The 25,560-nt window shown below is 48.6% G+C and overlaps 1 protein-coding gene across 2 annotated transcripts in view; it reads left to right on the top strand.

Moving 5' to 3' along the window:
- Slit1 (slit guidance ligand 1) overlaps positions 1-25,560 on the top strand; it is a 147,140-nt gene that overhangs the window by 106,720 nt on the left and 14,860 nt on the right. For both annotated transcript variants that reach the window (XM_034504193.2, XM_076921133.1), the window contains 14 exons: positions 377-400; positions 553-697; positions 1,589-1,663; positions 1,848-1,991; positions 4,640-4,783; positions 5,069-5,235; positions 8,059-8,191; positions 9,004-9,072; positions 11,420-11,491; positions 13,178-13,249; positions 13,998-14,069; positions 21,342-21,505; positions 23,288-23,412; positions 23,699-23,796. In XM_034504193.2, the coding sequence (XP_034360084.1) occupies positions 377-400; positions 553-697; positions 1,589-1,663; positions 1,848-1,991; positions 4,640-4,783; positions 5,069-5,235; positions 8,059-8,191; positions 9,004-9,072; positions 11,420-11,491; positions 13,178-13,249; positions 13,998-14,069; positions 21,342-21,505; positions 23,288-23,412; positions 23,699-23,796 (1,504 nt within the window). The remainder of the gene's footprint in view (positions 1-376; positions 401-552; positions 698-1,588; positions 1,664-1,847; positions 1,992-4,639; positions 4,784-5,068; positions 5,236-8,058; positions 8,192-9,003; positions 9,073-11,419; positions 11,492-13,177; positions 13,250-13,997; positions 14,070-21,341; positions 21,506-23,287; positions 23,413-23,698; positions 23,797-25,560) is intronic.

The raw sequence follows: 25,560 nt of genomic DNA, 5'->3' as shown, positions 1-25,560 counted from the left end.
GGAGACCCTTCTAGAAACCAAGTTGGAGAAGTGGCCTGGGCACATGCAGCCCGTTTGGCATCTGGCCTTGGGCAGTTTTGGTCAACTTCTGCACCTGGCTATTTGGCCCAGGAGCCTAGTGTCACCCCTGCCTTAACCCTGTCCATAAGTCAGCACAGCACCTGCCTGTGCTGTGCAAACGAGAGCTTTAGTTGGCCCCGGGACATGAGTGCTCTGGAGTAAGACCTTCTACACATAAAGATGGACAGGAGAGAGCCGGTCTCATGCAGTGTCCCAGCTGCTTTCCTGGGGTACCTTCCTGGGGTGCCTTCCACGGGGCATGGGCCTGCCCTGGCTGTTCCTATAACCTGGTGTGTTTTATTTTTTTTTTCTCCAGCCAAAGAGCAGTACTTCATTCCAGGTAAGGAGCATGGGGGACTGAGGCCAGCTGTGGGGTAGGGGTGGATATGACCAAAATACAGGGAAGGGGATATTGGGGTAAGGGAGAGCTTGGGAGCCCTCAGCTGCTCGGAGCCTGCTCAGGCCCTCAACTCTGCCACACTCTCACTCCAGGGACAGAGGATTACCGCCTGAACAGCGAGTGTACCAGTGATGTAGCCTGTCCCCACAAGTGCCGCTGTGAAGCCAGTGTGGTGGAGTGCTCTGGCCTGAAGCTCTCTAAGATCCCGGAGCGAGTCCCCCAGTCCACCACTGAGCTGTAAGCTCTGAGCTGCCCACCCTCCCCCTGTGCCTGACACCCATTAACCTACCTTCGTCTCTTTAGGGCTCCCCTTCCCAGCTAGCTCTGTGTGGGGGATCATGAGAGACCCTGGCTGGAGCACACCAGCTCAGAGTTTTGGTGGCAAGATACAGCCCTCATCTGTGGCCTCTCCTCCTCCTTCCCTTCCTCCTTTGAGAAATCTTAGGTATCTAGGACTGGTCACCAGCCTGAACCATGACTGGCTTTCCTTAAGGATCGTTCTTTAGGGAGATAGGAATCTATAATCTCAAGCTGGGGTTTAAGTCACCCCTTAACTACTGATTTTCTTTATCTAAAAGTTTGAATTTGTGTGCCTGTGTCTGCATATGCAAAATTCCACACACATTTCTCTTCTCTGTATGCAAGTTTTCGTTACTTTTTAAATGAGTATTCATTATTTAGTGTGTGCATGCATGTGTCTATGTGTGTGTGCATGTGTGCATGAGTGTGTGCATGAGTGTGTGAATGTGTGTACATGCATGTGTATGTGTGTGTACATGTGTGCATATGTATGTGTGTGTGCATGTGTGTTCTCATGTCATGGTGCATGTATGATCAGAAGTCACCTTTTGTGAGTCTGTTCTCTCTTTCCTCCATGTAGAAGAGGAGAGAACTCAAGTAGGCAGCAGGCATCTTTACTAAAACAGCTGGCTGTCCCTTCATTACATTTTTAAATTAAAACAAAATCTCATTTACCACCACCACCCCCTTTTTGCCCAGTGCCAGGTCCAGCTTTCCTTTGAAATGGGCTCAGTTGGCCTTCTGTTTGCATCCCATCATCTCTATGTGAAAAGCGTGTTTAGGTTGACCACATATGTATGTATTTGTTCTGTTCCTTGCCTTTCACAGACGATTGAACAACAATGAGATTTCTATCCTAGAGGCCACTGGGTTGTTTAAGAAACTCTCACATCTGAAGAAAATGTGAGTTTCCCATTGTGGGAAGGAGCCAGTCAAGACACTGGTGCGGGATGGAAAGGAGTGGGTAGTGTGCAGAGCACCCACTGGGAGCAGGGGTGGGGGTCCTGTGTATGGAGGTGATGAGTTCAGTGAGGGGGGAACTCCTAGGTACAGAGGACTCACAATCCTCCCCTCTCTCCTCCCCCAGAAACCTGAGCAACAACAAGGTGTCTGAGATTGAAGATGGGACGTTTGAGGGCGCCGCCTCTGTCAGCGAACTGCACCTGACCGCCAACCAGCTGGAGTCCATCAGAAGCGGCATGTTCCGGGGTCTAGACGGCTTGCGGACCCTGTACGTGAGTGGGGCTAGGGGCACACAGATAAACCACAGCATGAGATCACCCCCAGTCTTCACTGGCAGAAGGGTGGGAACCCTGAGGAGCCTGTCTAGTAGGACAGACGATCTCATGTTTGTAACTGAATCCAATCCTCACGTCCTTTGGATGTGGACTGGCCCATGGTGAGGGGGGAAAGAGGTTGGACCTCATCAGTTCCCTGTGATCAAGGCTGCTGGGATACAGGTGCTATATGCTTAGAAGTGACCAGAACAACCACAAGAGGGTGGCTGGCTCTGAGGGGACCCTGTTTGTGTAGATGTCAGAGCAGAGATGTTCCTAGAAATTCTGGACTCTGTGGCTTGGAGCCAGCCAGAGCACACCAGGCCTTGGGAATCCATTGGAATCTTATAGTCATCATTCCTCCATGACCACCGCAGACCTCTGTCCACTCAGCCAGCACTGGATCTTCAGTGTCCAGGAAAAGGGGCTACGTCCTGTTGGTCTCCACAGATGTTCCCTGTCTATGTGCCCAGCCCAGAGCCACCTGTGGCTGTGGGGCGCACTTCATCTAGACTCATTTTAGTGTAGATGGCTGCAGATGGGCAGTGACTGCCACTCAGGAAATGCAGCCCTCGGAGCCACCTGCCTGGGTTTAAGTCCCAGACACGCAGCATAGTAGATTTTGTCATCTGAAGTTTGTAATGTGTGGGACTCCTGAGGAGTTTGGTGAATGGGCATCCAATCAGGCACTGTTCCTCAGCTCAGTCTTTCCCTGTGAGCAGAGCGTGGCCGCATTTCCAGTCTGGTCCTGTTTAGCTGGTCCTGGTCCCCTCCCTCTTACATCTGCCCAGTCCCCCTTGGGTTACGTGTGTTCTTCTGTGGAAGGTCAGTGAGGAGAAGAGGGACATGGGAAGGGTCAGTGTGGGGACAGAGGCAGCAAAAACCCAGGAGGGACTGTGAAGTGTCTAGAACCTCAGGGTTACCCAGAGTCATGGTCGATGTTGATAGTGGCCCTCTGATGCTTTATCTACATATAGCTTTATACTTACAAACATATAATACACACATACACATACATACAGATCACTAGATGCACCTGTATAACTGTCAGCACAGTCTATGCCATACACATAACCAGTTTCCCCCAAAATCCTTACTGTCCTCTCTATCATCATCATCATCATCATCATCATCATCATCATCATCATCATTATCATCATCATCATCATCACATCTAATCAGCTGGGGGACAGTGGTGGCACACACCTTTAATTCCAGCACTCTAGAGGCAGAGGCAGGTAGATCTCTATGAGTTCAAAGCCAGCCTGGTCTACAGAGTGAGTTTCAGAACAGCCAGGGTTGCACAGAGAAACCCAGTCTCAAAAGCACAGCTCCAATTCTGGGAGAACCAGTGCCCTCTTCTGGCTTCTTTGGACAGGTGCACGCATGTAGCACAAATGCCAGCAAACACATATACACACAATTTTTTAAAAAGATTATCTAACATAAGATACAATAGCAAAATTTTAAGTATATAATATAGTGTTGTTTGTTAAAGACACTACACCACACTGGAGTTTTTAGGCACTATTTTGTGTGTGTGTGTGTGTGCACGCACACATATACATATATATTAAACGCACACATATATACACATATATAGATATAAATAATAAATAAAAATAAATATAAGAAAATATATAACACCTTCCCTCCTCTTCCTTTTCTTCTTCATGTGTTCTCCATGTAACACAGTTAATCTTGAGTTTGTGGTCATCCTCCTTCAGTCTCCCAAGGTCTGTGATCAGAGGCTTATGCCACTGTGCCCAGCTCCCAGATATATTTTAATAAGACCTTGTAATAAATTTTGTTTGATAACCTGCCTTTTCCTTCCATATGAAAGGAAGCATATGTCACAGAATGTCTCTAAAACATAAATACATGTAATTACTAGATGCTTAGGCTGTTTTAAATCCTGTTTAGAAAAATGCTGCCGTTATGACCATTATTCCAAATTCTGCACATCCCTGAGTAGTCAGGCAGTGAAGTCCTGAAGGAGGACCAGCCAATGGAAACAGAAAGTGCCCTTGTGGACAGTCTGGGGCAGGTCTTCCCCAGAGGCCTCCCTTGTTGTCTTGCCAACCGTGTGTGCCCATCTCCCTGCTGTGGCCTAGGCTGGTATTACGATGATTATGTTTTAATTTCTTCTCCAGTTTGACAGGCAGAAACTGGGTGTTATTTAGGTGTCCTTAATTAATGGCTAATCAGTCTGACATGCCTCATGCATGTTCACAGTCCATTTAAATGTGTCTTGGAATCACCTACCCTGTGCTGGCTTGGTTTCTGCTTTCCATTTTTTTTTTTTTTTTTTCTGAGAGTGGGAATTAAAGGGGTCTTGGAGGGTGAGTAATGGGGCCAATGTATTGCTCCAAATAGAGACGAGAAAGACATCTGAGCAGCACTAGCTATGGCTGTACCTTGAACACAGGGGTCCTAGCAGGTGTCGGTCTTAGGAAATGTCCCGGGGCTAGGGACACCCTCTCACAGCTGTTTGGAAGCCACCGATGGTTTTTAAGCTGGACAGTGGCTTCCAAACCACTGAGGGAGACTTCAGTGGGTCATTGAGGGGCTCTGCCTCTTCTCTCATCACCCCCCTCCCCAGGATGCTGAGGAACAACCGTATCAGCTGCATCCACAATGACAGCTTCACCGGGCTGCGCAACGTGCGGCTCCTGTCTCTCTACGACAACCACATCACCACTATCTCCCCTGGAGCCTTTGACACCCTCCAGGCCCTGTCCACACTGTAAGTCTCAGCCTTGGAGGGCAGGTGGGCTGGTGGCTCAGGTTGCAGGATGCCTATCTACTACCCCAGCAGCAGGAGGGACTTCTTGGGTCTAACTTTTGAAGAGTGCCTTCAGGGGAATCATGGGTCCTTCTGGTTCTTTCCACTGCTAGTTCTTTCTCTGGTCCTAGAAGTTGGTCACTTAGGAGATTATTCGCTGTCGGGGCTGTGTGGTCAGAAGAGAACCCTGTCAGGCTACTGAGAATAGAAAAGTGCCTTCATGACCACACACCCTGCCCCTTCTAGAAACCTCCTGGCCAACCCATTCAACTGTAACTGCCAGCTGGCCTGGCTGGGTGACTGGCTTCGGAAGAGGAAGATTGTGACAGGGAACCCTCGATGTCAGAACCCAGACTTCCTGCGGCAGATTCCTCTGCAAGATGTGGCCTTCCCTGACTTCAGGTGTGAGGAAGGTAACTTGTGGGCTATGCAGCAGGGATAGGATGGGGCTTGCCCAAGGGTCTGGGCAGGCAACACCCTTGTAGGCCCTGGGGAGTAAATAGGAGACACTCTTGCTTGGAGCTGCCTCTGTGTAGTGGTATATGTATATTTGCATATATACATATATGTATATAATATACATATGCATGTGTATACACATATATACACATATATACACATATACATGCATACACACATACACACACATATGGAAAACATGGATAGAGAAATAAAATAAACATGACCTCTTAGTTCATCACAGAGAGAAAAATACTCAGTGTTTTTTCCTTATAGAGATATGTTTAACCCAAAATCCTGCTCTGGACTCTGGGGAGCCACCATGTCTTTCAGACACAGTGGGAGTCCCCTGAGTCCCATTCCCCACTTGTTCATCTTGATCATCTGTGTTCTAGTGTCCTGTTCCTCTGAGCCCCTCACCCCTCTCTGTGCCCACTGCCATCTTGCCCTTCTAGCAGGATGTAGCCTCTCCTTCAGTTCTTGCAAGGGTCACACTGAGCTTCCTGACGGAAGTAGACTTTTCCTGAGGTAGCATACAAGTATGTACCTCAGTTGTTCCTGCTCTGAAGTGTTTCTCAGCATGTCTGCTGCCACAGGAGCCTTTCTCGGGCTGATGTTAGCCCTCAGATTCCTCTGCTGCTGGATGCTGTGTACGTGTCTCTAGTCTGTACGTCCTTGCTCCTCCTGCCATTCCAGAGCACACCCCTGCTCTGAAATCACCCTAGTGAGGCCGTGGGAAGAGGAGGGAGAGGCCAGAGAGGGTCCCAACTATCACACCAAGAAAGACAACTAAGGCATTTTTCTAAAGAAAATCTATGCATTTTTTTCTAAGAAGATTTTTATTTTCTGCTTTTAAAATTTAAAAAAAACCAAAACAACAACAACAACAAAAAAACAACCCTCAAGCCAGACATGGGACCATGTAGGCTGAGACAGGAGAATTGAGAGTTCAAGGCCAGCCAGAGTTCAATAGTAGGACCCTGCCCCTACCCCCTAAAAAAAAGACGGAAGGAAGGAAGGATGGACAGAAACCACCATATGGTTTTTATTTTCATCATACTGTTCACATACACATTTTCTGGTTTAATTTTTTATTGTTGTTAATTCTTACTTTTAAGAATGAAAATACAGCATCTTGATCATATTCTCCTGCCATTGACTGGCTTTTGAAAACATTGTTTTACTTAAACAGTTTCTTTGGGGCTGGGAAGTATTTGCCTTGCAAACACAAAGACCTGACTTTTATCCCCAGAACCAATGGTTTTTGGTTTTGTTTTTTGTTTTTTTCTAAAATAGCCATGGTGGTGTGTGATTATAATACCAGTGCTGAGACACAGAGATGGGAGGCTCCCTGGGGCTCACTGCCAGCCAGACTAAGCTCTTAGAAAGTTCTAGAAATGACACCCAAGGTCATTTTCTTCCACATGTGTGCCCCCACACCAAACAGGCATGTGTACACACACACACACACACACACACACGAATACATGTGGTAGTCTCCTTTTCATTCAAAGACAATGCACTACTACTATTCCTTAAGAACAAGAAAGAATGATCCAGGAGTTAGAAAAATCACCCCTGCACTCCTGCATCCCAGATTCCCAGCACCGGGCAGCCTCCGTGATTCTGCAGTACAGTTTTCCAGATCCCTGTTGTGTGTTTGCATGTGAGGACACACCCAGGACTTTCCGGGTCCTCTGCAAACTCCTTTCATCACAACCCATCCTGGTCTAGAGGGCAACACTGAGCCAGCCCTGGTAGCTTGGTATTTAACAAACGTCCCCAGGGATGATTTTGCACCATGCTACCAGGAACCCCGACATAGATAACTCCTTCTGGTTAAGAGTGATGTTCCCTTTAGAACAACTTCCTAGAACAGAAAAGGTGTGAGCATTTCTTTGAGCTTTTGCTGCTAAGACAGCGTGAGATGTCCCAGCATCAATAGCAGGAGACCAGCTTCCAGAGGCTGTCTGCCTGCAGCCTCATCCCTGTGCTTCCTTCAAGGCTGGGGAACTTTGCGTAGTTACTTGACCACCCTGGATTTAGTTCCACCGTCTTTAAAAGGGGTCCATTGTAGTACATCTGCATAGGGGTCTTTTGAGGACTTGTAAGTTCTTCCAATACAGTGACTAAATACAGCCAGTTTACCTGAGTCACTGTCAGCAGAGGGTTCCTGCTGTCTTTTCATGGTCTCAACAGCTTTGACCATTGACTCTACTACACCCCATTATAAGTAAGGTAGGCGCACAGAGGGCTCCTCACTGAAGAAGCCAAAGATGAATGAAGGGGGTCATTGGTCTGCATCAGCCAGGCTTGGGTCTCAGCCCCAGGACACCTCATCAGCATGAGGACACGTCACTCACCTGTCCAGATCTCAGTGAACACCATTTGCCTCTTTATCCACCAGAGGCTTGAAATGGGCCAGGCACTACACGGAGTGCTCAGCTTTGCCAGTGTATGCCAAGGGGTGGCAGCGTTGCCAAGGGGAGCAGCTTGACACAGTATTGTAGTAAAAAAAAAAAGTGGTAGCTGTGTCCTCCTCTGCCTGGGTCCACCTTGGCTCTGAGGCAGGATTGGCCACCTCAGATCTGTTTTAATCTGGAAACCGCTCCAGAAGTCTTCGTTCCTGTTGGTGTTAGTCAATGGCGTAAAGTAAAAAGAAGCTGTGCTGGTGGCCAAGGCTGTGTCAGGGAAGAGCCGCTGCTCTGAGGGTCCCAGAGACTTTCCTAATGAAACCAAGTCCCTGACTGACCAGCATGTTGTATCTTCCTCCCTAGGCCAGGAGGAGGTGGGCTGCCTACCCCGCCCACAGTGCCCCCAGGAGTGTGCCTGCCTGGACACCGTGGTCCGGTGCAGCAACAAGCATCTCCAGGCTCTGCCCAAGGGCATCCCCAAGAATGTCACGGAACTGTAAGTAGCCCAGGCTTACACTCTGTTAGCTTGTGAGTCAGGACCAGTGGGACCTGGTAGTGGGAGGAGACACTGAAAAGTGGGTGTTAGCTGACTGGAAAGAGGGTTAGCCTGGAAAGCTCTGGAAAGGAGACAACCTTTCTCCAGTCCAGTGGTTCTCAACCTTCCTAATGCTGTGACCTTTTAATACAGTTCCCTGTGTTGTGGTGACGTCCAACCATAAAATTATCTCTGTTGCTACTTCATAACTGTCATTTTGCTGTTGTTATGACTCGTGATGTAAATATCTGATATTCAGGATATTTGTTTGATACACAAGCCCTGTTTTGACCCATAAAGGGGTCATGACCCCCCAGGTTGAGAACCACTGCCTTGGTTTTCTCTCCATAGTTACCTTATGACAAAGTCATGGTAAGGGCTCTGCTTTTAAAATAAAGTATAACATTGCTTTTCCCCCACTTCGCAATGTTTGTCGGGAAGACATTGTTGATGTCTATAGACACAATGTCTGTCACCTGATCAACTGTGGTCTCCACGACAAATCCTTAGTATACACCCCTGAAGTGAAACTTCTCCTCCAGAAGCACCGGGCACATAGGACTCTTGCTGCCTTTGTCTATTAGCCTCTCAGGAAAAGCTATGCCTTTTCTTTTCACCCTCATACCAGCTGGGTGTGAGGTGGCCTGGCCCTCTCCTCCCCTGCACCAACACTCAGCATTGCGCTGCACAGGTTCATGGCTCACAGTGTCTGAGCTCCTGGGTGCTCGTGGGTGTGAATGCATGTGACAGATACTTGTGTGTTCTCTCCTCAGCTATTTGGATGGAAACCAGTTCACATTGGTTCCAGGACAGCTGTCTACCTTCAAGTATCTGCAGCTCGTGTGAGTATCCAGAGGCCTGGAGGATCCCAGGCCTGCCTCAGAGGCTAGGAGGATCATTGGCACCTAACCACTGAAGCCCCACCTTTCCAGGAATCTCCCATTTGTGGGCAGATGCTGTTAATGAATCCTGCCTGTTCCCCCAGTCTTCAGGGAACTCCTCTACCCAAGAGCTGTTTTGCCATCTGGTGGCCAATCTAGGAATTGCATCTTTTCTGACCCCCTGCTCCCTCCCCCATGGGCTGGACGGGCTGCTCTGCCCGCATCTCCCCAAACCACTCTGTAGGCTGGTAATTATTGTTGCTCTGGGTGTGGTAATTATTGTTGTTCTGGGTGGTCCCTGCAAGGATCCAGGGATGAATAGAGGATGATGCGGAGCTTCTCAGTTCAACCCGTGTCCCCAAACCAAATATGAAACAAAGTAGCTACTATCCAGTCCACATACTATTTTTTCTTAGAGAAAAACCTGCTTTGTTGTTACTGTCTTTCTGCCCTGTGGGAGTACTGGAAATAAAGCCCCTGGATAATAAGGTCAACTCCTCTTAGCTTCCCAGTGTAATTAGTACCTCCCTCCCATTGTTTTTGTCTGTGTATTAGCCAGAGTCTATCAAAGAAGTCCAGAGAACACTCCGTCATAGTGTGTCTTGGCACAGAGCTCTGGCCAAGTGCAGCGGGTGGGTCACTGTCGGTCTGAGAACTGCTTTTAATGAGTTTACTCTCAGTGTCAACCAAGACCTGTTGTTGGCGGGTTTGTTCTTAGATGTGGAGCAAGGGTAGAAGTTGGCATAGTGCTTCCTTCCTTGAAAAAGCTTTGCTATGAAATCTGGGTTGCTACGGGCTGGCCACATTCAGTTTGAGGCCTGGCCACTTCGCACAGCACTGGCTTACAGCATTGTGATGCTCCAACTAGTCTGTCTGTGCCCGATGACCACTGAGCTTTGAACATTTCAGTGGAGTGGGGATGAAGTAGTGGCTGGTATCAAGAAAGAGACGTCATTCTCCATGTTCCTCCGTCTTTCTTGTGGCCTGACCTTTGCCAGTAGCCCAGATCTACATGAAGAAGGAAGGACAGAAGGACAGAGCAGGAACGTCAAAATAGCTGCTCCTGTTAGGCTGCCCCACCAGCATGAAAGACTCCACCTCCCCATCACTAGGAAGGAAGTGGGGCTCTAGAAATAGGAAGAAGAGTTGGGATTCTGTAAAGGACGGCTTCCTGGGTGCTGAAGGAAAGGCACACTGTTAATACCTTTTCAGAGGCAAGAGCTGCATGCAGCAGGTGTAGTGGGCAGATCAGGAGGCCCCAAGGTCATAAATCTCCCTTAGATGGTCTATGGAGGGTATAGAAAGGGGTCAGGGGCTCCCTAAGTTGCAGGGCACAGCAAGGTTCAACACAGGCAGCTGAAGATGAAGGCTTCCTCGGATGGAAGGAGGGTGTGGTGAGCCGGGGCTGAAAGCTGGAAGGAAGAGAGAGCACATGTGGATGCTGGCCTGATACAGGCAGGAACTTAGGGAGGGGGGTAGATGGGGAAGGTGACTGGGGCCAGGCCACAACCCCAGGGGTGGAAGGCAGCAACAAGCCCAGTCTCAGGCTGCACCGCTGAGGAAGCACAGGCCAAGCTCCGCTGAGGTAGGCACCAGGTGGAACAGTGCTCTGAGAAGGAACAGTCTAGGGTCCTAGGGGTGGCACCATCAGCTCAAGACAGCGAGGGCAGTCAGAGACATCACTAAGGATACCCAGAGTGGACTGAAGGAGTGCAAAGCTGAGAGCTTCCGGTCCTGAGGCTTGTGCCTACCAGGGATTAGAAGATGGGGCCCCAGGGGAAGATGATACAGACATAGTCGGGGTAGCTGGAGACATGCATATGGCCTCTGTACCTAACATAGCCATTCCCTGTAGGAGAAATTCAGTGATGGGTAGGGCCTAGCCCTCCTCTGGCCAGCTGGGTGGCCCTGTGGGAGCCTGAAGACTCCACCTCTTCATATGTAAAATGGGATTTCACACTGTCTCATAAATTTGGTGGCTAGTGTTCTAACCACAGGGGAGGGTGCTTCCTAGAGAAGAGGCTGCTAGTTTTGGCTGGACGTTGGTCAGTGCCCTCAGAGGGCACTGCTATTGCAGAAAGGGTCAGGAACCATCTGCACCTACAGAGGGAAGGTGGGAGGCAGAGAAGGAACAGAAGGGAGCTCAGTAGTCAACTGCAAATCCGGTGTGTTCCCACATCCTCACCAGACAGGGAGCCTTGCCCTGTCTGCCAGGGTAGGGTGGAGTAGGGGGGAGAGGAGAGGCTAGGAGGCACCAGGAGCAGGGCCTTTTTTCTTTACAAATACCGATGTTCTTGCTTCTTTCCAGGGACTTGAGCAACAACAAGATCAGCTCCTTAAGCAATTCTTCCTTCACCAACATGAGCCAGCTGACCACATTGTGAGTGCCGGGAGGGTCGGGTGGGCACGTGGATATGGCATTAGGCTGTGCTGGCATCCCTGGGATCACATGCAGATACCCTTTCCCACCAGAGAGGGCCCTGAGAGCCTACAGACTAAATAACACCCAGCTCTTGGCCATTGTCAAATGTAAAAACAAAAATACAACACACATACGGTAATATACGTGATGCTGGTTAATGCCTGTGACCAGTGGCTTGGGACATTATAATAGCCAGCATGGGTGTCTTAGGACACAGGCACAGCATTCTCAGAGGGTCTGATCTCACAACAGTCCGAGCTGAACACAACCCTCACAGCCATCAATAGTAAAGTGGGTAGGGAGTGTGCAGTTCAGGCTTACAGGGAACAGTACGTAGGCATGGACATGGCTAGAATCCCAGTTGTCACCACAGGAACTGATCATAAGGACAGAGGAACTTTAGGGAAAACAAGGCAAAAGTAAAAGTCTCACCCAAATGATCCAACTCCTTGAGTTACACATCTTATGCTGGTACCTGAGGCTTTTCCCAGTTAAGACTTAGATCCAACCTGAGGGCCAGTAAGGAAAGGGCCCGGCTTAGCCAGCTTTTAAGAACAGCGTATGAGCAGAGATCAGGAAGGACCGAGCTGGGTTTCCTGCTTGCATCTATGGATCAGCTCATGCCCATCTTCATCTTCATGACAATCTGATAACTTACCCATTCTTCTCTGGAAAGAGTTAACTGTGAATGGGCTTCCGTGAGCCTGGTTGTGAAGGCCACCTCCGCCTACCGTGGTGTTTCAAGCCCTAGTTCCCAAGCTCTTCCAGGGGTGTTTGGCAACATCAGAAGATATGAAGTTGTTGTGCTGCAGAGGTAGGATGGTGCTAGCACGGAGTGGCCAGAGGTTGGGAGGACCACAGCCCTTCCTCAGCACCTGGAAAAGCCTCACGGCCTGGAGCTGCCCACAGTGCTGAGCTTGATAAACTAGACTAAGCTATCTCAGCAGCCACGAGGAATATGGTGTTCTTTCCTCTGCACTGGACAGTTCCCTTCACTTGGACTTTTAAAAATAACTCTATTTAGGTATATTTAATATGCAACAAACATCTGATATTAAAGCATGGTCATTGATAGCCAGTAGTGATGACCCATAATCCCAGCACTGAGGCAAGGAGATTGCCACAAGTTCAAGGCTAGCTAGGACTGCATAGCAAGACCCTGTCTCAAAAAGGGTATAGAGTTTGGCAACTTTTCCACAACCACAGCACCAGGAAGCCCTCACCTCAACCTGAAGCTCTGAGGACCCACCCCCTCCTCTGCCCTCGGCTGGCCCCAGGGTAGGCTTTGTGGCCAGAGTTTCATATAAAGAGACTCACTTTGGTGAGTCGGCACAGTTACTCTGAGCTCCTTCCACATGTTGGTGGTTCCTTCCCCTGCTGCCAATGGTGTGCTATCCAGTCTGCACATCTGTCACAGAATCAGCTCCCTCACCAACCTGCCTGTCTGTCCTTGGCGGGTTCATTTATGTAGAATCTTTTGTGGGTTAGCATGTGGGCTCTAGAAACACCACCCTAATACAAATACTGTGTGTTAATTAACTTAATAACATGATCTAGGCCTCAAGGTCTCAGCTTGCTCACCCCATAAAATGGGTTAGGAATGGTCCTTCATCTCTGCCCTAGCTGCCTCCTTTCTCCCTGCAGGATCCTCAGCTACAACACCCTCCAGTGCATCCCTCCTCTGGCCTTCCAAGGACTCCGTTCACTGCGCCTGTTGTAAGTCTCCCCCAACTCACTCTTCTCGGAGACCTACCTCATTACCCAAGACCTACCTACCCCACGCCCCTGGTGAGCAGAAATAGTCCCAGGTCTGGAGCCCCAGCAGGGCCAGCTATATCCAATAATGAGAACTGAGAATATTCATTCAGATCCTTTATAAAAAGCCATGCCATGAGTGAGAAATGAGCCAAGAGGCGACCATCACCCTGAGATGAATTTGTGTAACTGTTTATGATAGGGGAGGGGTGCCTAAGATACAGGAGTCTTTTGTTTGCACAAGAGACTTCCGTTCAGATTTAAAATGTTTGTTTCCAGAGATCTGTGAACCTCTTCTATGAGTTCTCACAGTGAAGTTTTGACCAAAACATTCTGTTGTGTCTGTTATGATGGCTCCAGTCCTAATTTGTAGATGGCTATGTTAATCTTACAAACAGCCTATCCTGCCTCTGTCTCCAGGCTAAGAGAGGGCCTATATGCCTACATGTCTTATTTATGATATAAACTCAGTACTTGAACTATTTAAATGGAAAAATCAGTCTTCCCAAAGTACAGGGGCCTAGCACAGCCTACCTGGACTCTGAGGACTCCTTTTCCACCTCTGGGGCAGCAGAGTAGGGTTGTTGGGCTGGGGACTGTCTCCCCACAAGCAGACACTTATGTCCATTCAGCAGGGGCTAGGATGGTCCTTCTTCAGGCACCCCACTCTGTCCCTGGACCCGCATTCAGTAGCATCTTCTCTCCTCAGGTCTTTGCACGGCAATGATGTCTCCACCCTCCAAGAGGGCATCTTTGCAGACGTGACATCTCTGTCTCACCTGTAAGTACTGCCATCCCAGTTCTCTGAGCCTTGTTGAATTTAAGCAGAACCTGGAGTCTAAAGGAGACCCCGCTTCTCAAACCACCAGAACGTGTTGCCTTTATCCTGATATTGAGTTTGGGAGCTTTGCCCAGGTACCTGCTTGACCTCTTATACCCTCAGTAGTCCACAGGACTCTGAGGGAGAATAGGACCTTAGAGGTGATAGCAAACATTTAATTGGTTGCTTGAGCTGTCACCTGCCAGTGTGACACCCCCTGCCCCATAATGACCCCACAACCCCCAGCAGTATTTCCTTGTTTTACACACGAGGAACTAGGGCTAGAGACAGGAAGGGAGATGTTTGCCTGAAGCTTCCCGACTGGTGAGGGGGTGGCTCCCCCCAGTGCCCATGCTTTAGACTATCCTCACATCACATGTCTCACCTCAGCCCACGGGGATGAGCACCAGAACTGTATCTCCCAAAGAGCATAGAATAGCATAGAGTTGCTTCCCAAAGCCCTACAGCTGGAAGTGCCATGATGATTCTTTAAAAGTATATGGTTGGCGAGATGGCTCAGTCAGTAAAGTGTTTGCTGTGCTAGCGTGAGGACCACAGTTTGACGCCCAGAACTCACGTAACAATCTGGACCTGGAAGGATGTACTTGTGATCCTATAGCTGAGAGGCAGAGATAAGCAGATCCCTGGGGCTCACTAGCCAGCTGGCCAGCCTTGTCTGCTTGGTGAATTCCAGGCCAGTGAGAGGCCCTGCCTCAAAGGAAAAGTGTGTGGACCTGAGAAACAACACACAGGGTGTTCTCTGGCCTCCAGATGCACATGCACACACAGATGTGCATACAAACACTCAGAGGCGCACACATGCATATACTCGCACACATCACACAGGACTAGAAAGAGAATTAATGTCCCGGAGTGCAGAGTTTCTGTTTGAAGTGATACAAACACTTTGGAAATGGGTAGCGGAGACGGTTACCTGGGGCTGGGAACAAATACATTAAAAATGACCGGGTGCTTATTTTTATGTATTATATATAAAACAATGAAGAAATAGATAAGTCCAGGGCTGAGGAGGGTTGTCCTCACCCTAGAGATTGGGTCTGTGCAGAAAAGACACCTTCCTAGTACTTCTTGGTACCTTTGGCTGTGGCATGCACACGGACTGTGGCTGGATTGCTTTGGCTCTTTATCTCTGAGCCCATTCCACACCCAGGGCTTGAGCGGGCAGCATACTTAGATCAGTGTCCCCTCAACCATCTTAGATGTCCCCAGTTCTTCCCTGTCCCAACTTGATCCTCTTGTTGTAGTCTCTGTCCCCCTATCCATAACTACATATTCTATTTCCATTTCCTAGGGAGATCTGTCTGTCTTCTCCTAGTCCCTACACTATCCGTAATCTCTGTGGTTCTGTGGATTGCAGTTTGTTTCTCTTTGGCTGAACAGCTATTAGGCACACATAAGAAAATACATACCATATTTGTCTTTCTGGGTCTGGGTTACCTCACTCAAAATGATTTTTTTTTCTAGTTCCACCCATTTCCCAGCAAATTTCATGATCTTATTTCATTCTTTCGAATGGCTGAATAATATATTACTGTGTAAATTTACTACATTTTCCTAATCCTTTCATCTGTTGAGGGGCATCTAGGTTGTTTCCACTTCCTGGCTGTTAAGAATAGAGCAGCAGTGGACATAGTTGAGCAAGTGCCCTTGTGGTGGGATGAGTGGTCCTTTCAGCACATGCCCAAGAGTGGTATAGGTGGATCTTGAGGTATATTGATTTCCATCTTCTTGAGGAACTGCCGTATTGATCTCACAGCGGCTGTACGAGTTTCCATTCCCACCAGCAGTGGTCCCCTTGCTCCACATCCTCGCCAGCAGGAGCTGTCAGTTGTTTTATTGATCTTAGCCATTCTGACAGGTGTAAGATGGAATCTCAAATCGTTTTGATTGGCATTTACTGGATGACTCAGGATGCTGAACATTTCTTTAAGTGTTTCTCGGCCATTTGCAATTCCTTTATTGGGAATTCTCTGTTAAGATCTGCACTCCATTTTTTAATTGAGTTGGTTTATTTTGGTTCTTTGTATATTTTGCATATTAGCCTTCTATCAGATGTGTAGTTGGTGACACTCTCTTTCCATTTTGTGGGTTGCCACTTTGTCCGGATGCTGGTGTTCATTGCCTTACAGAAGCTTTTCAGGTCCCATGTGTTAACTGTTGATCTCAGTGCCTGTGCTAACAGTGTTCTGTTCAGGAAGTCTTCTCCAGTGCCAATGAGTTCAAGGCTGCCCCCTACTTTCTCTTCCAGGTTCAGATAGCACATGTCCTAACGAACAAACCTGAAGCTGTAAAAACCAACATTGATCCTATAGGTGTCTTTGGGGGTGGGGGGAGGTGCTATCAAACCTGAGGCCAGGTCTATTCCATAAGAAATCAGTTCAGGTCATTCATCTGTTAGCGGCCCATCCACTAATGTTAGTCAGCTCTCTATTACCATAGCAACATGCCTGAGACAATCAACTTTGAAATAAGAAATATTCATTTTGCCTCACAGCTCTAGAGAATTCAGTTCCTACTTGGTGAGCTATGTTGCTTTTGGGCCTGTGGTAAGTAAGGTTGCACACCATGTTGGTAACATGTGGATGAGGAAGTTTTTGACCTCATGATAATTGGGAAGAAAGGAAGAGGCGAGGCCAGGGTCCAGACTATAGCATCTCCCATGTATCCATCAGAAGACATGTGCCAGCTTATGTGTCTAACCTGCAGACTGATGTCTCTGTTGTGACTCATGCCATAGTTCCTCAATGCTATCCTTCATTGCTACAACCCTGCATTTTGCTGCCTTTACTCTGCTACAGAACAGAAAGCTGTATTTCAGTGTTCATTGAGAAGTGGGCATGGAAATCCAGCAGAAATGATTTATTACACCACACCATGCCCATATGAAACAACAGTGAGTAGTTAATGACCGTATGACACTGTCATCTATATTCGATGACATGCAGAATAATTAATGTGATGCAAATATGAACATAAAAATTGGTGGGGCTATGCATAGTACACCTGTACTCCCAGCAAGTTACATGTCAACTGGGGCTACCTAATGGGAGCTTGTCTCAATGGAAAGAAGGAAGGAAGGAAGGAAGGAAGGAAGGAAGGAAGGAAGGAAGGAAGGAGAGAAGGAAGAGGAAGGAAGAAAGGAAGGAGAGAGGGAGGGAAGGATGGAGTAAGGAAGGAAGGAAGGAAGGAAGGCAGGCAGGCTGGAAGGGAATATACTCAAATGAAGTTAATTCTATTTTAGGGTGGATGATAGCTTTCTTCCGGCATTCCTTTGCGCTGAAGGTTTGTGCCCTTCTCGTGGGCTTGGCAGGCCTCACTCAGTTAATGCCGACTGACCCAGCTAGTGCTTTGGCTGGCTAGTGTCTGGTCTAGCTCTGGAGTTAATGGCTCCCGTTTCAAAGGAACCGCTTTTGCAGCCTCTGGGTGCATGGAATGAAGACAGCACTGCACACATAGAAACAAACGCATGAGCAGGTTGGGCAGGTAGAGGGTTTCATGGCTTGAGAATGATCCTGGCTTCAGACAGGAAAGGCTGTTTCAGGGTAGGCGCCATTAATAGAGTTGGCATAAGTAGACCAGACAGCTAATGTTTCAGTATACCCAAGTTGCACCAAAGACCAACAACACGGGCTATTTATAATCTCACCAGAGTGTGTTCCCAACCCACAGTTCTTTGAGCTGGAAGAGAACCTGGCTGCTCCCCCCCACCCCAACCCCCTGCCTCCCAGCTATGTCTCCCTTGGTCCTACCAGCTCTCCACTTCCCAATAAATTCTTAGTTGTCTTTACTTTGTAAAAAAAAAAGTTTAACTAATTAGTTAATATTTTAAGACTGGATCATACAACATAGCCAGACTGACTTGAAATCTATGGTCTTCCTACTACAGCCTTCTGATTTTATTTTTTATTTTTTTAAAAAGCTTTTGATTAAAATGTGTAAGTTATGCCAGGCATGCTGGAATGTGCCTTTAATCCTAGAATTCAGGAGACAGAGGCAGGTGGATCTCTGAGTTTGAGGCTAGCCTGGTCTACAGAGTGAGTTCCAGGACAGCCAGGGCCACACAAAGAAACCCTGTCTCAAACAACAACAACAAAAACAAAAAACAGAAAGAAAGAATGAAGGAAGGAAAAGAAAAAAAACGTATAAGTCGTGGTTCACATTGGCTTCCATTGGGCAAGATGGTTCCCAGGAGAAAGGGAGGTGTAGGAGCTACTAGGGGGTGGTGGTCCTCAACTGGGAAGACCCAGCCTTGGGCAAATGGAAGCTTAAAATGTTGAGTGAGGTACTGACCTCTGCTCAGGACAGAAACAAGTAACCACGTGTGAGATAAGCCAGGGTGCTTCTGAGTGGCTTGTGGGAGACTTTGGCCCTGTGGTTTGGGGGAATGAACTGGGAAAGGACATTTACATCCTGGGTGCAGCTCTGCTGGTGTTTGTGGTCTGTTTTTGAGGCTCTGAGTCACATCAAGGGCCCTATGCTCTGGATGACCTCAGATGCTTTGAGCGCTTTTTCTACCACGACCCTGTTTATGGCTGACTTGTACTCCTTAGAGTTCACTATAGGTTCTATATTCAGCCTTTAAATGGCATGATTATGATATACTGTACTTTTTAGCAACTTGAAAAATAATATGGCAAATATAAATATTTCAAATAGACTATTATATCTGTAATATATACTTCCTGTAATCTTAAGGAGTCTGTTTTTACACACTGAAGTTTGCCTCCGACCTTCCTCTGTGTCAGTGCTGGCACTGATATGGGAAGGGGGTTGTGTCTTGCTCGGCCCATTAGCCAGGATGGATGCTGTCAGCACACGAGGATAGAAAATTAAATACACATCAAGGTTGCACCTGCCCTCCTTCCTCGAGCTGTACCGATTCCCTTGGCACCCATTCTAGGTTATCGGCGCTTGTCTCTCTTCCCCTCTTGATCGCAGGCTCTTTATTGAATCATAAAGTGAGATGCTAAGGGAGCTGCCCAAGGTCACCCGGGCAGGGAGCAGCTGTGGTAGGCTGAAGTCCAAGTCTTGCTCAGCCTGTTTTATAAGAGCACACGGTGTCAGCTGCGCTATTTTGGGAGATTCCCATCCAGAGCCATAACCACTTCTATTGGGCTGTACCCGTCTTGGGGTTCACTTACTCTGCAGTCAAGAACAGGTGGGAAGCGGCTGGGTATCCAGTGACCTGATGAACACACCCCTCCCTTCTTGTTAACCTCACACAACCTTGGGGTTTTTTTAATCGGTTGATACTGATGGTGCTGCAGGAGCTGACCTGTTTATTGAAAGGAAGAACTCTCTAGCCCCCTCTTTCCCTTACACTCACATCCTGTCTTTATGCCTCTTGTGCGAACGGGGAATGAGTCTGAGCTTGCCATAGGATTGGTACAGGGCTGGCAGTACTCAGGTAGGTATAGATGTGAGGGCCCAGGCGTGACCCTGGATGCTGGCCCATGGAAGCTGACACAGCCTGCTGGGGCAGCCCAGTCATGTGACATCCACTCTTGTCACCTGGATCCCCTTCATAAGCATCTGTTCTAGAGGAATGCTCACACCTCACAAAGCCGTGGGTAAAAGAGTGTTCACAGCCGTCTCAACGGCCAGAGTGTCCGGCAACAGGGGAAACACTCATTAAATCACAGGGTGTCTGTTTTTCCCAGAGATGCTGTGAAGCACTTTGGCAAAATGAGGCAGATTCCTCTATGCTGGCCTGGAAGGTTTCCAAGCCCTGCTGTCTGCTGACAAGAAGCAAGCTGCTTTCGTGTGATGCACGGTAGATAGGAACCATATGCATCCATGTGGGAAGGGCTGGAAGGCCACACGCACACACGAATTTGGTAACTGTGCCACCTGTGTCCCTCTGTGGAGGATGCTTGCATACTGTGAACATGGCTTAGTTTATTTAAGCAGTTACTTGATGACGAACAGCTGCAGTTGCCAGGTCCTGGTTCATTGTCTGCAGCTGCAGACTGGAAAAACGACTGTGGGAAGAGTTTGTTTCAACCCTGCTTCTGCAGACTGCGAGTCCAGACACACGTGTGACAACGTGGCAGAGGCAGCACTGAGCGGTCACGTGACACCCGTGTGTGTCAGTGAGGCACCAGGCATTCACTCTTGCCACAGGTGGCCCACTTCTGGGGGAATAAGCCCAGTGCCCTCCTGAACTTAACCTGTTTTAGATGAAGAATCTCAACATGCGTTTTGGGAGTGTTCAGACCACCAGGCTTTCTTTGACAAACCACACCATCACACGTGTCTGTATATGCATCTGTAGATGTATCTGTGGGAGAAACTTCCAGAAACTATTTCTGGGCCTAAAACATCTGAATTAGAGTTATACCAGTTTCCCCTCCCTGCAGTAACACTGCACTATGCCCTGAAAAACAAACAAACCCAAAACTTGAGTTAGCTCAGTGGCTCCGCTTTAATCTTTGCACTTGGGATGCAGGAGCAGATTCTACACAAGTTTCAGGACAGCCAAGACTACATAGTGAAACATTTTCTCCAAAAACCAAAACCCAAACCAAACAAAAACCAGTGTGTACGTGTGTGTGTGTGTGTGTGTGTGTGTGTGTGTGTGTACTCGCACTTGCTCACTCGCTAGCATGTTTCTATGGCACTTATCATTCAAAGTGACCTGCAGCATTTGAAAGGGACCTTGCAAATAAGAATGTGTGCACACAGTCTTTGCTTAACTGAAAAGGAAAAGAAAAACAAAAGTGGATGGGCATCCAGGTCAGGCAGTTCAGGGGTTAGACCCAGAGGCTGCTCTTTGCCGCTGTGTGGCCCCAGGGAAATTACATATTCTATGAGATGCTCAGTTCCACTATCTTAAAATTTCAAGAAGCTTGCGTGTCATTGTGTCCAATGACAGCATTGGATGTGCAAAGGCAGGAGCAGCGGCCATTTCTGGGCAGGGGTAGATGCTGGCTACTCCTCCCCCATGCCTGTGGAGTCTCTGAGTATAGAGCCTCTGCCACTGACAGCATGGCTCCAAACCTAAATTTCCCCCTTCCTTTGACCTAAGCGGGTTGCTCAGTCTTCCTAAGTCTCTCTGTATGCAGACATGGAGACAGGGCATAGTGAGGACTAGGTAAGTCAAGGCACACAAAGGGCTTAAAATGGGGCTAGAAGGTGACCTGGGACCTGCATCCTCAGTGACTCAAAGCCTCTGAAATCGGAATGCCTGCTTTTCTCTGCTGCCTGTCCCAGGGCCATCGGTGCCAACCCCCTGTACTGCGACTGTCACCTCCGATGGCTCTCCAGCTGGGTGAAGACTGGCTACAAGGAACCTGGCATCGCCCGCTGTGCTGGACCCCCAGAGATGGAGGGCAAATTGTTGCTCACCACACCTGCCAAGAAATTTGAATGCCAAGGTGAGCCCAGGGGCATGAGAGAAGGGGTGGTGGGTATCAGGGACCACAGGACTCACCCAGTAGGGTCTTCAAGAAACTCCTGGGTCCCTAGATCCCATTGCTAGGAGAGTCAGATGATAGATTTGAGGCTCTGCTGATTAGGATGGCTGCCTACCAGTCTTGACGTTGGACAAACAAACAAACAAACAAACAAAAAAACTAGGCAGAAAAATCCCAGGCCTTTAAGGCTTAGACTCTTCCCCGTGGTTATGTAAGAAAAATCAAAATAGCAGTTTTGAGGCTCCCAGGCTCCTGGCGATACAGGCATCCAGACTTCCCCTAAGATAGGCACGGTGCTGGACAAACAGCTGGAACACTCCTCTGTCCCTGGTGGGGCCACAGGACCAGCTGGTGCTTCCCGCTTCCCGGACATTTGCAGCACACAGAATCAGGGTGTGATTGGTGGTCTGCACTGAGGCTCCCTGCCTCCAGCATCTACAGAGACTTGTTTATGGACTGATTGACTGACTGATTGACAGAACAAGCCCCTGAGGCCCTGCAGCACCTTGTGAAGCAAAGACTGGCAGCTGAGCGGCTGCCTGGGCTCAGCTTTGTTTGCAGGGGAAGCTAGGGGAGGACCCTAGGGACCTCAGGGCATGGCCCTTGCCCTCTGCAAGCCCAGAGACTGCCATAGGAAATGAAACTGACAGCTGTAGGTTAATGAGGAGGCCCAGGCCACCCTGTGTGCAGGAAGCTGCCACAACAGCAATAGTTCCAAGGGCCCACTCTGTAGCAGCTACTAGGAGCTAACCGATCTATGCCAGTGCGTGAATGGCATTTACTAGTTGGCAGGGTGGAGCTGAGATGTATTTTTTATGTACCTTTTAACCGAAATATGACAACATCTGGAAAGGTACACAAACATGAGGGAAGAGACTGATGCATGTTCACTAACTGAGTTCACTCACATACTAGAGCTGGGTTAAGAAACAGACACCTCTGTGCCTGGAAATCTGTCCAGAAGCCTTCTGCTCCATGCAAAGCATTTTTGTTTTGTCTTGGTTTTGGTTTTCTATTCAAGTGAATGCCTCGTCAGCAGAACTGATATGTTACCTCTTCTAGAAGGAGGTTTCAGGGGGAACCTGAATTGAGTGACCAAGTTTCCCTATTCATTCTTACAAAACCTTGATGTCCCTCACTGTTGACACCCAGGTCTCATTGCTGCTAGGCTGCTCTATTCTTTCTAGTGACTGAGGTCTGGAGAGGAGCCTGTGTGGCTTAGAAGGTTAACTGGGAAGGTTCTCTTCTCTTTAGACTTAGACTTTAGACTTCTCTTTAGAACCTCAAGGCATGTAGACTCCATCCCCATAGGCTTCCTGCAGAGCTAAACCCAGGCACATAGAGCCCTGTCTGCTGAGTAGGCTGCAGGCTGGAGTGACCACCTCTGAGGGCGTGAAGAAGGGCAGAGTCAGGAACAGTGAACAATCATGGTTTTGCTACTCTCTGCCTCTTAGGCTGGCCCTAACCAGGGTGTACAGTTTCCACCTACTGAGCCCTGCATACCCGTTCATATGGTTCTCATAGCTATATGTGAGCCAGGGGCTTCCAGTCACCCTTTAGTAAACTAGGCTCTGCAGCCAGAAAGCTGGACTGGGCTGGGAGATGTAGCATGATACCCTTGCAAACTCATGGTGAGGCCTGTCTCCTGGGAGGGTATTCCTCCATAGGACTGGACCTCTCAGGGTAGCACCTCACACTTGCACACATATCCTTTCTCTGATAATTTTCTCCATGTTCCCATAGGTCCCCCCAGTCTGGCAGTTCAGGCCAAGTGTGATCCCTGCTTGTCCAGCCCTTGCCAGAATCAGGGCACCTGCCGCAATGACCCTCTTGAGGTATACAGGTGTACCTGTCCCAGTGGCTACAAGGTAAGTGGAGGCTGCAGCTGGAGGGACAGGGTTCTCTCTGCTGTGAGGCAGGCCTGGCATGGCTGGGTCTGTTGTTTTCAGGCCTGGCTCAGAACTGATGTGTGAGTGGACCTATCACTGGCAAGCCAGCCTGTAGACAGATGGGCATATTGATGGATGGATGAGTGAATGAAAGAAGGAACAGGCAGCCCCGTGGCAGACAAGCAGAGCCGCTGAAGTCGTTGTCTTAGATCATGCTAACCTCCTAGGCTCTCCCTGGAGTCCTCATCGCTGACTTTCCCTTCAGGGCCGAAACTGTGAGGTGTCCCTGGACAGCTGTTCCAGCAACCCATGTGGAAATGGGGGAACCTGCCATGCTCAGGAGGGCGAGGATGCTGGCTTCACGTGAGTTCCAGGAGCCTGAGGTGGGGTTGGGGACCACTGCTGGGCCCAGCAGCCAAGCTTCCTCATGCTGGAGATGAGGGTAGACAGATGGAACAGACCTGTGCTCTAAATTATGGTCACCGGTTCTCTAAGCTCCCTCTCATCTGGAAGAGGTGAGAGCAGAACCCCCGGAGGACAGCAGGCACCAGACGGCACAGGTTCTCAGGAGAGAGCCTGAGCTAGAGGCTGCCTCCTGGTGAAGGTACCAGGAGTGTCTTTCTGTGTGCTGGGAACCTACAGCCAAGAGTATATATACATGCCATGGTAGTGCCAGGAAATGGTTAGAAACAGCTAAGACTCCTTTAAACTTCCACACACCCTCCTGAGCCCCCACTTTAAGCTGAACAAGTCTCTAGAGACTGTGCCAGGACCCACACAGGCCTTAGCCAGCCCTGTGTTCCAGCTCTGAGATGACCAAAGGTGAAGCCACATCCTGGTCACTCTGACCACCGTAGGGAGGGATCCCACCATGAGCGGCATTTTCCATGCTCTGGGTATAGCTTCACTCACCATGGAGCATTTCTGAATCCCTCCAGAGCAGATGTCATATCCCCCCCCCCCACTAGCCTGCTTTACCCAGGAAGCCCCAGCCCCCATCCCTGGGCTCCCAGAGCTTTTCTGAGGAACACAGTACTTAGTTGCTGGAGATAAATTGCCTACCGAACAAATTGGCTCTTCAGAAAATGATGTTGAATCTATGGGCGGAAATGGCCAAACCTGCCTCTGCAGACCCAAATTACCAGATGTAAAAAATAAAGCGCTAAGTGCCTCTCCTCCAGCGTTGCCTTGGAAACGCATCCTTACAATAGGCAGGCCCTCCTCAGGGCCAGGCAGCTAAGCTTCCTCCCTGGTCCATTCCTCAGCTCCTGCACAGGGCTGGGATGTCCCTTCAGGGCAAAGGGGACAGGTGGTGTGGCCCTAGCAGCCAGGCAGCCTATAGCATCAGGTAGAAGGGGAGACCTCCTTTGTACCTGCCTTTTGCCTTTAGGTTTGGCCAGTTGGGACTTTCTGCATAAATATCCTGTCACCCTAGCTTAAAAACAAACTCCAGAAGATGGTTGTGTCATAACCTTCAGGCCTCTTCACTCGCCTCACCCTCCAGAAAAGATATAAATACCACCTGCACAAACCTTAGGCCAACAGCTACATTTTTTTTTTTTTTTTACTGTAAGTTTATTTTTTCATGTAAAGGAGACAGTATCATAGATATCATAAATATTATTGCCATTTTAAAGTAAAACAACTAGGTTAACCAAGCTATCCCCATCCTCCAGTGGTATCTGTTGACCATAGCAATGATGTGCCGTTTTATTTTTTACTCATTATATTTTTTTGGAGACAGGATCTATTGTATAGCCAAGGCTGTCCTGGAGTTCTCAGCTATGCTTCCCTTTGGCCTCCCGAGTGCTTCGATTACAGCCTCTGATACTGCACTTTGCGTGCCTTTTTAAGATGCCACCGGCAAGCTCCTCCATAGCAATGAAATGACTGTATGTCAGGAGCATCTGCCACCAACAAGAGCTTAATGGCTAAAGTTTAATGTCCTTCCCCATTTCTTGTCACCATTAGCTCCTAATTAGAAGTTTCTTTTGGCTAGATTTGGTGCAGGAGTCTGAGGCAGAAAGATTGTGAATTTGAAGCCAGCTTGAGCTAAATAGGGAGAGCCTATCTCACAGATTTTATTTTATTAAAATTACTTTGGAGCATAGAGAGATGGCTCGGTGG

This window comes from Arvicanthis niloticus, chromosome 1 (genome assembly GCF_011762505.2).
Source record: "Arvicanthis niloticus isolate mArvNil1 chromosome 1, mArvNil1.pat.X, whole genome shotgun sequence".
NCBI lineage: Eukaryota > Metazoa > Chordata > Mammalia > Rodentia > Muridae > Arvicanthis > Arvicanthis niloticus.
Note: the sequence above shows the minus strand (reverse complement) of the source record. Positions and strands in the feature narration are given on the sequence as shown.